Here is a 14,223-nt window from a genome sequence, read left to right on the forward strand (position 1 = left end):
TAAAGGGCCTAGGGCTTCACTTTCAGTTGGTCGGGCCCTGCACTGACCAACTAATAAAATAAACGTAAGTGATATTTTTACTCTAAAGCTATCGGACTTCGTTAAATTCCAATAAGAATTCTCCTCTTTGAACTGAAAAGCTGCAGATTATGAACAGAAAGTGAATAGATCTTCCTGAAAAATGGGATGGACGCATCCACTCGGTGGCCATTCAGAAGGCTTGGGTGGCCGTTGCTAGGGGTGTTTTCAACAAAGTCTATGGACTAAAAAATCTGTGCCACAAAAAAGTGGCTGTTAAGAGGGGTGGCCGCTTAAGACAGTTGGCCCCTCGAAGAGGTTTCACTGTACATTATAAAAGAGGTCATGTTTTCAAATAGTCCTAGCCTTGGATACTCATTGAAAAATTTTTTGCATACGAACCATGTCGTAATCAACAGTTATTGGTTGAGGTTATATGAAATAAAATTCTCTGAACTATGCAACAATAAAGGATTTTATTATAATTGCTTCAAAATACAATAAACAGATTAACAAGCAGATGAAAAATACACAACCAAAATATACAACACAGAATATCTTTATTATAATTTTACGAAATTAATAAACTTTAAAAATGACAAAGAGTTATTTAAGATTTGAGTAAAGCATCACATTTCAACAAGTATCTTACATCTATAAAAAATATGGGAAAATACTCTATAATTTATTCTTAGTCATATACATATATATACCACATCATAATTTGAATATAAAATTTTCATTAGAATATTGAAAGATAATCTATCATGTACAATTTTTATAAGAGTGTTCATGTAGTAATTAGTATACTAGAATATTGTAGGTGAAATAAAATATAGTAAAATCTCATTAACATGAATACTTAAGGAAAAGGTTTTTAAGATGTTCAAGTTGGCTCCATTAACACAATGATTTTTTTTAAATAAAAATGCAGATCTATAACTTTTTTTTTATGTTTTATAATATAATTTAAGCATGTTTATGTTAATAAGATTCCACTGTATTTAATACAAAGTATATCTTTTGAAATTCAACTTTGGTAATGTAGTAAATAAGAGATCAAGTCAAATTTTTGTGAATTTCATGCATAAGAAAAGTCACGCAGATTTTGTTGGCTTTTTTTTTTTTTTTTTTTTTCAAAAACAAAGAAAGAAAAAACTTTGCTATCAAGTTTAGAATACTCCATCTTGCAGTTAAAAATATTTGCATTAAGGAATCTTCATTGGATTGTTCTAAAATTCGATGTAAGTTTTAATATTTAAGAAGCAAGCTTTTTTCTTTCCTTTTTTTTAAGAGGTAAATTTGCCTAATGAATTTCATTCACCTAAAATAGTACAATTCCGATAAAATTTATCAGCATAATGCTTTTTTTTTTTGGACATAATTTCTCCAAATCACTATATTTATGACTTCAAAAAGTTTAGTTCAAACAGGCCTAAGGATGCAACAATTAAGGTCTAAGGATGAAATTTACTAGCATAAAGACTTTTTTTGTCCATAATTTCTCCATATCACTATATTTATGAATTCCAAAATTTTAGATCAAACAGACCTAAGGATGCAACAATTAAGGTCTTTTGAGAACTTTTATTGACTTTTTAAGCTGTAGAATAAATATTTTGTTATAATTTAGTTTGTGTTAATAGAATTTTTTTATCCAAAAAAAAAAAAAGGCTCATAAAATGTACTGACTAAAAACATAAGAGACTTACTTTTAAATATTTCTAACACTATAATGTTTAGAAAACATTTACAATGTTTAAAAAAATTAATGAATTAAAAAACAAATAAACCTGATTCATAAGGCATTTCTTGTAACAACCATGTGCAGAAAGACAAGTACTTGTAGAGCTGCCAATGAACATGTTTCAAAAATAACCGTACAATGTATTAAAGTGTTCTTATCTATAACAAATGTGTTAAAATGTGGAAGTAAAAAAGATGAAGTAGTATGGATACAGTAACAGTGTTAATTATCTACTACATATTCTAAAATAGCATTATATGATAATATTTAACACAAATTGTTAAAAAACATGAAAGGCTGTATAAAAAAGAATAACACTTTACATAAATATATATAACATTGCATTGTTTAAATTTTTGAAATGCTACAAAGTCAGGAATGGTCTTCCCTAACTTTTCTAAAAGCAAAATAATTGTTATTTCATTGTCTATATACATATTAATATGGGTTATTTTTCCAACTCAATTTTTCGATGTTTAGTTAGTTATTAAGTTATTTTTTCTTATATGAGTCAATTAAAAGAGGTTTCCCTACAATTTTTTTAAAATTTTTATTAAAATACAAACAAAAGAGCTATTATTATATCATAAAAATTGGCACATGAACATGTTTTAAATTTATTTGGTTTTTCTACTACGCATAAAATAAATTCAAACCTTCTTCAGACATTCAAACAGTTGCAAAAAAAGAAAAAGTAATAAATAATACTGAACACAAAATAGCAAAATATTTTATAATGGAGTGCTTTCAGTGATACCACGTTTATGAATAGAAAAAAGTGTTCCCCAGCGTGCAAATAAGATTTCAAAACGTCTGGCTTGATTTTAAAAAAAGTAGAATGTTTGACCATATGCAGTATGAAGGATGACGGGACATAAAAATGTAAATTTATACAATTCCCACTTTATTAACTATGGAAAAAATAAATATTATAGAGTTTTTATAATATTTTTTTAATGAACACACACACAACAAAATTTAAATAAATAGTTAATGATATAAATATTTATTAAATTATTTTTACCATAAAAAATTGGTAAAAAATATTTGATGCAATAAAAGTTGATGGTTAAAAATAATAGTTTTGAAAAGCGTGCTTCTGTAGCTTTACTCTTCTTTCCTCTTTTGCACTAGATTTGAATTGACTTTAAAGTTAGCATTCATACAATTATAATTATGACCAGTAATCTTATTCTTTATTGGTTGTTATCGTGTGAGTAAAATATGTTATGGCGTGAGTTTTTCTTTCAGGACACATTTTAAGCAAAGAAATAAACCAAAGTCTGAGGGAGCCAGGTCAGGACTCCAGGGGGCTGAAGAACCAATAGGGCATGTGTATTGGGCAGGAAATAAAGGGGCTGTGAGTTGTTGTGTTGCCATTATGTTTTTTTTTTTTTTTTTTTTTTGTAGCAAGAAACACTTATTTTGGAGTTTTGAGCTCTTCCAAAAAAAAAGGGGGGGCCTGGGGCTACATAAAGGTCAAACCAGGGATCAATGTAATTCATCCTGACTTTCTAACAGTTCGGTAAAGACTGAAAATGGATATACTGTGAAGTTCATACTCTCCTACACTCAGACCAGCAAGTTAGAGAGCATTATAGTATGTAGTTGTGCTTTAAAAAAATGTCCCATCATTTTTGGAATGCACCTTGTGTAATGGAGTTCCGAGTTATCAGTATGTGACATAAATTGAAATTAAATGAATGAATTACCTAGTTTTTAATGTACAAAAATTGCAAATTAATTAAATGGTCACAAAAATCAATTGGCATGCATTGCAACTTTCTGAAATAAGATTGCTGGGGTAAAATGCATAAAATACTAATTTTGTTTTGAGTAATTAACCAGCATGGTAATTTTATACCATAATGACAGTTATCACAACGATTCTTGATTGAAAAAGTGGAATGTTTGAGTATTTTTAAGAGCTGTTCCTTCCACCATTTATTTGCTATTTATTCTAAACCATCAGATACAAATAGTAATAACAATATTGTAATACAAATGTACAAACTAGTTATTTGTTATGCATAACATCACCATTACTATATTCATTAAAGTTTATTCCATAGGCTATATGACGCTCATATATTTCGAAAAGAAAAGGAAAGGTCTAAGTTTCATAATGAAGAAGCTAAATGAGTATAAATTGTTTTAATGCAAAATTCCACTTTTCACCATTTCCCTTTTTACAACATAGAAAAGGACTAAAAATAAAAGTATCTCCCTTTTAAATTTAACTATAACACTTTCAATTTTTTTCTGGCTATGCCACTTTCTCACTTTAAAAAGTGAGGTTTGTATAAAGTCCCTTCAAAAATCTAAAAACAGATGCATCCATGCAGCCAAATTAAAAAGTCATGCACCACACATTTATGATTACTAGCCATGCTTCCCTTTACATGAAAATTTAAAAACAGTAATATTACATTCAAATAAAAAAGTTGAAAAACAAAATATGAAGTTTCAAAGATGTGCAGTCAATCAAATGTCGAAGTCAGCAAGTTCTTATTTTAATGTGATTTGATACAAAGATGTTCATACTTCATCCAAAAAAGCTTCATCTATTGTCAGGCACAACATATGTAGCAGGAAAAATTCCTTTACGTGACCCTATTTTTCCTTTCCACCAATTTTTGTCAGAGCGGTTAAGAACTGTAATAATATCTCCACGGTGGAGTTCCAGCTCCCCATTTTCTTGTGGCTTGAAATCATACATGGCTTGCACTAAGTACTGAAAGATTTAAAACAAATATTTAAAATTTGAACTTAATAAACAAAACTAATTCAATGATGATTAAATCCTCATATATATATATATATATATGAGAGAATGATCGAGCAACGTTGACATCATCAACAATGAAACTCATGCTACAGCATGGTAATTTGATATGTTTTGGTGATGTTTGACATGCAGGGTAATGCTCCGGTAACTTAACTGCTTTACTGGTAATACTCATTATAGGAGAATGAAGACACATAAAAATGGTCAACAATGAACGCTATCTACTGGATTTTAGGGTTAATCCACTGGAGTTAGGGAAATTTTAACTATCAAAATATCACCGAACAGGCAATTGCTTCATTCAAATGTAGAAGCAATTTTCACCCGTCATACCTTGATGGGCGATTTTCTAGTTTCTTATTAATAATGATGATCACACTGAAATATTCATTTAGGGATGGTATGTTAAAATGAGTTGCAAATGAATGTACATAATTAAAATGAATGAATACTGTTTTCAAAATTTAATAAAGAATAATTGAGTTTTAAATGCAATGTGATATGATTTTTTAAATAACACAATATTACCTAATTATTTCCGACTTCAAATGTTCAAACAATTCAACACTATTTTAATTGAATGTCTATAAGACATAGATTAAACAAAAATTAAATTGAATTTAGTAAAAATATTCATTTAAACAGTGCAAAAAATATGAAATGAAATATACAGTAAAAGCTCTTCAGTCGGATGAGATGAGTCGGTAAAGAGATCTATGTAGACAAGTAAATTGTATGTAGACAATTTCAAGTTTTTAGTAAAATGAGTTTAAAGTTGCGGTCCTAAGTAGGCTTTCATTGAAAAATTTTTCTTAATTGTGCTGCGTACAGCAGCATCTACCAGGGCTACTAGTACTATCTCTTGCCCCAAAAGAGAGAATATGTTCACATTTGTACTGATTATCTCCAAATGTTTAATTCTGACATCCCTTTGCTTCTCACTGCCTCATATGTACAAAAATTTAAGACTTAGCAGCCAAAAAAATGCACTTTATCTTACGTTCAGAAGAAAATGAGTGATCTTTTTTTAATTAAAACCTTGACTAAGGCACAAGAAAAGGCGTAACACTGCAATGAAGATTCCGGAGAAAGTTTGCAGACTATTTCTCAGTTGGAGGAGAGAAAAAAAACTAATTTTTAAAGAAAAAATTGTGTATTTCTGTGAATGTACCTACAAGGCATGTTTTTAAAGTAAGCTTCCTTTTAAAATAAAAAAAAAAGAATGAGTACAAATAGAGCAAAGAAATTTATTGCACAAAAATCTACCTTTCTTACTCTGTTTTTCGACATTGCTCATGGGTGCCCATATAGGGGGGAAAGAGGGGCTCGAGCCCCCCTTTGAAAATGGAACTTCCTTGCTTTTAGTACTTTTTTTCTTTGCAAAAATGTAAAAACATTTCTTCTCCAGCCATTAATGAATAAGTTATTAAAAATGTCAAATTTTAATGACTCTAATCTGTCCTGAAATGTTTCCATGGAGAAAATATCCAGCTAAACCACAAGGAAAATATTTGAGCACCCCCCCCCCTTACAATTTTGCATATGGGCGCCCTTGACATTGCTCCCATGATTTTCCAAACATTTGTCATAGCATGGTACAGGTTTTTGTACACCAATTTGTATAAAGTTGCCGCCTGTGTAGTCAACCCTGAGGATTCTTACAGGGCTTTGGCTGGAATATTTTTGAATATCCTCTGGTTTGCCTCTACCTCGCTCGCAGCAACTTTCATTTGTTTCGGCATCTAAAGTCTTCCTTAGGTGGTCTGTGGCACAACAGCAATAATGAGCTCAGAGAACATGTTACCCCTTGTTTTTTTCTACGAATAGGTACACAAAAACCTGTACCATGCTATGACAAATGCTTGGAAAACAGGGTTGGCAAAAACCCGGATTTTTTTTAAAAAGCCCATGGACCCAGGTTTTTTGGGTTTTTTTAAATAAAACCCAAAAAAACCCAACTAAAGCTGGGTTTTTTAAAAAGAAATGTGGGTTTTTTTGTCTTATTTTTAGGGAAAATGGGGGTGCTTGTAGCATATTGTAGTGTAAGTATATGGACAAAGCACAAAAATTGTCTTGGGGTAAAAATACTGGAAAATTCAGCGTTTTCTGAAGAAAAGTAAAAAAGACAACGAAACCCAAGAATAGTGAAGTTTTAAGATTTTTTAGTTTCCATGATTACCAACAGTTAGGGCAAAGTTACTTCTCGAGTGATAAAATCTATTGTTCGTTTTTAATTACTACATTTTTTTTTTTTTTTTTGCATTTTACTTTATTGTATTTCATTTTGTTATGCAAAACTACTGTAGAACGTCAAAGTAGTTTAAATCCCTTTTTACTGAATTCAGCTTAATCAAGACATTTCTTTGAACTTTATGTTGACTGTTTCTATTTCTGTGTACAGAGTAAGAAATATTAAACTTTTTGTAAGATAATGAAAGTATTGTACATCCTATTCTGTTTTCTGTTCGACTGTTTTAAAAACCTGTTAATTTCTAAAACATATACGTTGTTTATTTGAGATTTGTGACATGTTGGTTTGCAGAAAATAATTCACATGAAAGACTTATAGCTAGCGTAGTTTCTTCTGTACAATCTACAAATATCGAGAAAATCAGACGTGACAGGACTTAGTCCAGAAAATTTGAGTTATTTATTGACCAGTTAAAGAAAAAGTTAAATATATTTATTTAAAATCTTTGAAGTATTTTTTTAATGCCGTTAAGAAATACTATTAAAGTTCAAAATTCCTTTTTTATGTCCATTGTCTGTGGTGAAGAACAAAAAAAGAAGTTTAAATTGTGAAAGTATTTAAATTAATTATTGTTTTAAAAAACTTCTCAGAAAATTTAAAAAAACCCAAAAGTGGGTTAAATAATGGGTTTTTTCAAAAAAACCCATTGGGTCCAACCCAATTGGGTCCAATCTGGCCAACCCTGTTGGAAAATCATGGGAGCAATGTCGAAATATAGCGTAAGGGTGGTAGATTTTTGTGCAATAAATTTCTTTGCTCTATCTGTATTCGTTTTTTTTTTTTTTTTAATTTCAAAATGGACCTTACTTTAAAAACATCCCTCATATTTTCAGGGATATAATCATCAGGTAGCATGTACTTGTAGATTTTATGTTTAGCATCAAAGTTTTAAATATTTATCTGGGTTTGGTTTAGATTTTTAGATTAAACCAAGTTTATCATTTAGGGTGGTCAGGGAGGGTCAACTGCCTCCCACCCTGTCCTGGCTTTGAAAACATGATGTTTCTCATATAAGTAGGAGTGGTTTTTGTTATTTTCCAATAAAATTTATATTGAGTATTCTCGGAACCAAAGGTATATCCGGAAAATCAACCCTGTAAAACCTTATTGGAAAATGTAATAGACTTCAACAGCCATCTAATGTCAATTAAAAATTCAAATAAAACGCCAGAAACCCAGATCATACAGGTGTGATTAAAGGCTTCATGGCATGGAAAGGCCAATCACATATTTGATAATGCAGGCTGTGGAGGGAGAAACAGGAGCTCGCGTATTCGTGATCACGGTCCTGAGCAGGTTAAATGAATAAAAAAAAGCTTAAAGTATTCCCCAAGCTTACCAATGCGATTGAAGAAAGAAGCTTTCTCCCCACTCTAAAAAGCACAGATCAGTCATGTCTGGAAGGGTGAAATGAATCACTACTTCTCTTATCAAATGGTGAAATCAGGGGTAGAAGTGACCAACTTGTCACATATAGGACATTTTCCACAAAAAATATAGGACAAATATAGGACACATTATATGAATATTTTTGCTATGAAAAAAGAAGTAATACATATCATATATTATTCAGTTATTCTTATCAATGATTTTGTTTAAAAAAAACTTCAAACAACAAAATACTTTACATCTATAATGACTTTCCTGTAGATTAAAAAATAATTTTTGAAAAAAGTGTACTTTACAGACTAAATAACTAACCAAAATTTGAACAAAGATAATTTTTATTTTTTCTTCTTCACTCATGACCCAAGTACTAATTCCATTGCTCTTAGATTTTATACCTAAACTGAACCCTTTACCACTCCAACCCCCCCTTTGTACCCTTTGTATTAAGAACAAACAGAGCTTGGGAAGGATCCTTCTGACGTTTTTCAGAGTTTTCTTTATGCTTGAATGTTTTAGCATGCTGCCTCAATTGCGAAAATCCACTATTGTTTATAGGCACTGAAAAGTTGCAAAAATGGCAAAAAGCGGTAAAATCATCTTTTCCATTAGTGCACCATGCACCAAAATTTGAAGAATTAATGTCCTCCTGGTTCAACAACTCCACACGAAATGTTGTTAAGCGATGCGATTTCGCCATTATAATTCCATTTATTACAACAAATTACGTTTTAACAACATAAAGAACTAACCATTCCACGATCCAAAAATTCCACAAAAAGAAAATATTGCAAAAAGAAAATTAGAATATTCCGATCAGAAAATGCACCGAACACAAAAATATACCAACGAAAACAAAAACCAGGATGGAAAACAAAACAAACGGCTGTTGCCCCACCCCTCCCAAATGCAAAATTCTAAAACCAACTATACCATACTATACTAAAATCAGCACTAGTTCTCGAAACTCCACCCACTATAGAGTGCCGTCACATTGCTGTAGCTAATGAGAGAAGATGCCTGTTGCAGAATTTAGTCATTTGAGTTTTTTTAATTTGAAATTCGTTTGGGCACGTACTTTCAGCGAAAAATCCGATGTCAGAAAGTTTATTTACAGTTCTTTTTAAAAGATATATATGGTATAAAACGGGAATATAGGAAATACAGGACATTTTTAAAAAATATAGGAAATATAGGACAATTTTGAGACTTTTTTTGAAAATATAGGAAATATAGGATATATAGGACTACTTCGACCCCTGTGAAATGGAAAATTAAGATATGTGAGATTATTCTTACAAAAGGAAGGCGCAAGAAAAATAAATCATAAATAAATTAAAAACGGGTGAATTTATTTAATTGTCAGGCGACGTTATTTTTAAGTCAAAATCATTTCTGGGTATTGTCTGGTTCAGAGATACATATCGTTGCTCAGCACAACAGTAAGACATATAAGCCCAGTGATAACGGTAAGATATTCTATTGTTGCTTTGAGGTGACGATATACAGTTTTGCACAGAAGTCAGGAATTCAGGACAATTTTGTGTGTGATGAATATGAACAAGTGACCCACTTCCTCTGCGTACACAAAAAGATCTTTTTTAAGTATAATGTCAAGCATAAAAAAAACATGTTAACTACAAATGGCAGAATTGTTTGATATACATACGAAAATATAACAAGAATTGATCTTTTAACCATTCATTCAAAAGGGCATTAAAATTGTATGGCATTCTTTTCCAACCGAAATTCAAATATCTATTCTAAACTATTTGCACAAAAATGACAAAAAAATGGATAGGTTGCATACCTCTTCCTTTTGAATGTCCTTTAGCTTTACGTCATGGGATCGACTTACTGTTGCAGTACGATGATAATCTATTAGCTCATTTAGTGAATTGAATTTTTTTACCCACAGGAAGAACTTTCCTTGGGTATCTCTAAGGACTTTAAAGTGCTGAATCCCATCACCACATCTGTGAAAAAATTTAAAAAATGACTTTTACTTCAGTGATAGCGCCCCGAGTTCTAAAGAATAAAAACTTCGAAGGTAAAAATAGAAAGACTCCCATAAAAATGAATAAAATTGATTCAACAAATGCATGAATAAGTATCATTTATCAGTAACACTTTTTTTTATTATTTTAATAAGAACAATAGTATTTTAGATATAAAAAAAGGAAAAAAAAATAGCAGTAAACAAACAAATAAATAACAAAAAATAAACAATAATATTTCGTGAATAAAACTAAGAACACTACAAAACAGTAACTGTAATAATGTTGCAAGAAGGGTTTTTTTTCCTTCAAGAAAAACATCTTTACGACAAAACAAAACTGAAAAAAAAATAAAAAAATCAAAATATTAATTCAGATAGGTTTTTCTTTATAGTAAAGAAAAGTAAGGTTTCAAAGAAATTCTGGAAGGAAGTTTCTGATGGACCTGCGTCCAGGAGACCCCATAGCACCTACAGCCTTGAAATTTTGTACAAAATTACTTGGAGCCCCGGGGGTGTGCACCTGGGGTTTTATTTCTTAAAATTCAAATTAGTTTTTCTGTAATTAATTTTTTAAGCTTAAATTTTGCATAAATTGCCTATTAAAGCGGTGAAAAATTACTTGCACATATTAATATTATATATCTTTGGAAAGGGTAGAATTTTCCGTGTCCTACGCAATTTGTTTCAATGCTCTAACTTAAATACGGCAGGAATTATTTACGATTTTAGCTTGAACTTTTTTTACCCTTAGCTAAAATTTAGGCACTATTTTCTTCATTAAATTCAATAGTAAAATCAAAGGAATTGTCCCCCAGTCTTTTTTTCTTTTTTTTTGACATCACTGGAAAGAGCAGTGCTTTTACTCTAGATCTAACTCGACCTATGGTCAAACAACTGAGCTTCTATCTCCAAAGGAAAAAAGTTACAAGCCGTTAAAAATCAAGTTCAAATAATCCTCATCTCCATTAAAATTATTGATGTTTTATTTAGCGTTGCCATAGTTACGTCTTTTCGATTTGCATGTTTCTTCTTTCCCTTACTCAAACTTTAAGGGTTTCGATTTTAACGGAAAATCTTAGGCTCAATTCAATTCAAGCCCCGAGCTAAAGAGCATAATATATTACTGAGACCATGTATATCCAAAACTGCAGTTTTGAAATGTTCAGGAGCCCCTTAAGGCTCTGCAAATTGGTGAAAGTTATTTTGAAACCTAAGGAAGGGGTGCTTTTTGATCCGAAGGAAGCTCATAACACGTTTTTAATCTGTTTCTTTCTAACTGACGATTTAAATGTTTTGCAAATCAAGTAAGATTGTGAGGCAATCTTCGGGGGTTGGTGAGCGTTAGCGAGCAGGGGGCAGAGAGTAATACATAAAAATGTACGCTTTCCCTCAAGAGTGTACAAGACCAATAAGGATGAAGGAGACCAACATAGATATGTAGGGAGCAGGCACTTTCTACAGTGGGTTTTTCATAGAGATTACGACCCCCCCTCACCTTAAGTGACCAAAGATAACCTAAAGTCGCATTTTGGGCACTTATAATACAAAAAAACACAGAACCCCTATTTGCTCAAAAATGACACTTATTACACCCTTCTTCTAAAAATGACCCTCTCTACGACTAAAACATGATCTACCCTTGATATGTAGTAACATTTTAACAGAAGAGAAAGAGAAGCCGTAATGATTTTTAAAACAAAAGGTACTTAACAGTCTATTCATCTTAAAAATATTAATACCTATAAATTAAACACACAGAGCTTACTTTTGGGGAAAAAATAGTGTCTATTATGTTGATCGCCAACTGATTTCATTTTTCCATATAAACTGCTTATGTTATTTAATTCACTATTTTTCCACTATACCATTTTTAAAAGTTAGGCAGGATTAGCTATTAATGCACTTATCCAGTGACATTTTTGTTTCATATTACAGAAATTGACAACTAAAAAGTTATCTAAAAGCTATGCTCTGCAAATTTTAAACAGATAAAGGTTTTTTTTTTTCCTAAATGTCTAATTTAGATATGAAATACCTTTTAGGCTAAAACCGTGATTTTTACTGCCTTGTCCAAAAGTATCTGAAACTATATTTGTAGTAAAATTGTATTTTGTGGGCAAATAGAAAAACATAAAATATATTTTATTAATTAAAAAGTTACACAGTGAGAGAGATGCTAAAAAAGTTAGTGGTTCGTTGGATCAGCAAGTATGAAAATATACTAGTCCACAGATAATATGGCCTGTCCACTTAAAATTAATATTTCTATTCCATTTTGACAAAAAAACATTTTTCCTCACATGTTAATTACTTTTCATAAAATGTACACACCAGATAAATGGCTTGAATTTTACTCAAAATATTACTGAAATCCAAGCAGCCAAGAAAAATTTACTTAAATGTAAGTACATACACAAATTCTTGCAAACATATACACAATTATAATTTTTAAAAAATAAATAAAATGAATCCTTGACTGCCACTGATATGGCATCCAGCCACGAGGACTATCAAGCTTGATTTCATAGCGATCTGAATTCGTCTTTGGTGGTATTAGACCACCAATGATTTCAAAAGCCACTTACACAATAATAAAATTTTGCTTTTAACTTACTTCACAGATAATGAGAAATCCCCAGGAGAACTTTCACTAACACGAATTAAAAAAGCTCCATCATGTTTTGTTAGTAACAATTTCTCTGCATCAGCTCGAGATATACGACCATAATACCAGCTGAAATTTTAAGTAAACAAATATATAAGTAAACACATGCATATATAGTGCATAAATATGCTTGATTTTTTTGAGAAACTAGAGAAAGTAACAACATTATTGGACAAAATGAACATAAGAAGCTACAGCTCTGACGATAAAAGCTTATGTATTTTAGTAATATGTCATGTTATTTACTTCATTTTCATTAAAACTTTACAAAATAATCCATGAATCTCTTTGACTCTGAAATATCTAAACAGTCACCCCTCCCCCTTTTCACACATAAAATGAGACAATGAGATACAAAGGGATGTAAATGGACTACTTAAAGTTTTGAGTAAAACACGTTTAAAGTTCAGATCCTAGATAGGCTTAAATTTAAATGTTTTTTTCCAAATCCTGCTGTATAACAGCACCTATGAGAGCTACAAATACCATCTTTTGTCCCATAACAGAGAAGGTATTCTCTCAACATTTGCACTAGTTATCTCGAAATTTTTAGTTTTGGCACTTACATTCGTTTGCTTCTCACTGCCTTATATGTTTCAAGCTAAGATCTTGACATGCATGCTGAAACACTACACTTTGATCAATAAAGTAAAGATTTTTAGATATGAATGATTACCAGGAAAACACATACTCATAATTTTTCATTTCAATGTAATTACTGGGAATGAAACCTTCTTTAGTGTCAAACTCTGCTCTGTACCAGTCAGAATCTTCCATATTCAAGATCTAAAGACATTAGAAAAAAGAATATATGCATTTTTTTGAGCTGTAAAATGTTAAACATTTCATTATTGCAAAAAATCAAAAAGTACTAGTGTCATAAGAAAGAAGTATACAAAGATAACACATGCAGTTTTTTTAGCATTTGGTTGAAATGTATTGTTTGTAAACAAAAGCCTTATTTCATCACCTTCAATATTTGACCTTTTCTAAAGCTTAATTCATCTTCAGCAGTGGCATTGAAATCATGTTTCGCAATAGCTTCCATTTTAACTCTTGATTTCTCAAAAATTCAGGGAAGTCCTGCAAAAAAAAAAATAATACATTGCATTAAAACTATTGAAAGTATCGAAAACAAGAGCGAACTCTTTTAGAGACATAGAAAAACAACACAGAAGATCAATATGAAAATTACCGAACATTTTAAGACTGCGTAGAAGTTTTTAGAAAAATCTCAAAAAATATATGCAGGAAAAAGAGAACCCGGGAAGAGCAATATTGCGTAAAATCTCGAAATGCATAGGCAGTCAAGGGACAATAGTGAGTCATTTAATTTAGGGGATATGTCTCATAAGCGTAGAAATCCTCC

At 30.9% G+C, this 14,223-nt stretch overlaps 1 protein-coding gene across 1 annotated transcript; it reads right to left on the minus strand.

The window, feature by feature from the left end:
- Positions 1–476: 476 nt before the first annotated feature.
- On the minus strand, positions 477–14,213 carry LOC129228290 (growth factor receptor-bound protein 2-like). The gene is made up of 6 exons (XM_054862966.1): positions 14,050–14,213; positions 13,825–13,937; positions 13,546–13,640; positions 12,804–12,923; positions 10,001–10,166; positions 477–4,499 (listed from the first exon to the last, which is right to left on the minus strand). Exons 2-6 carry the CDS (start codon positions 13,900–13,902, stop codon positions 4,326–4,328), a joined length of 633 nt encoding a protein of 210 aa, XP_054718941.1. The 5' UTR covers positions 13,903–13,937; positions 14,050–14,213; the 3' UTR covers positions 477–4,325.
- Positions 14,214–14,223: the final 10 nt, after the last annotated feature.

The sequence above is a fragment of the Uloborus diversus genome, chromosome 8 (assembly GCF_026930045.1).
Source record: "Uloborus diversus isolate 005 chromosome 8, Udiv.v.3.1, whole genome shotgun sequence".
NCBI classification, from domain to species: Eukaryota; Metazoa; Arthropoda; class Arachnida; order Araneae; family Uloboridae; genus Uloborus; species Uloborus diversus.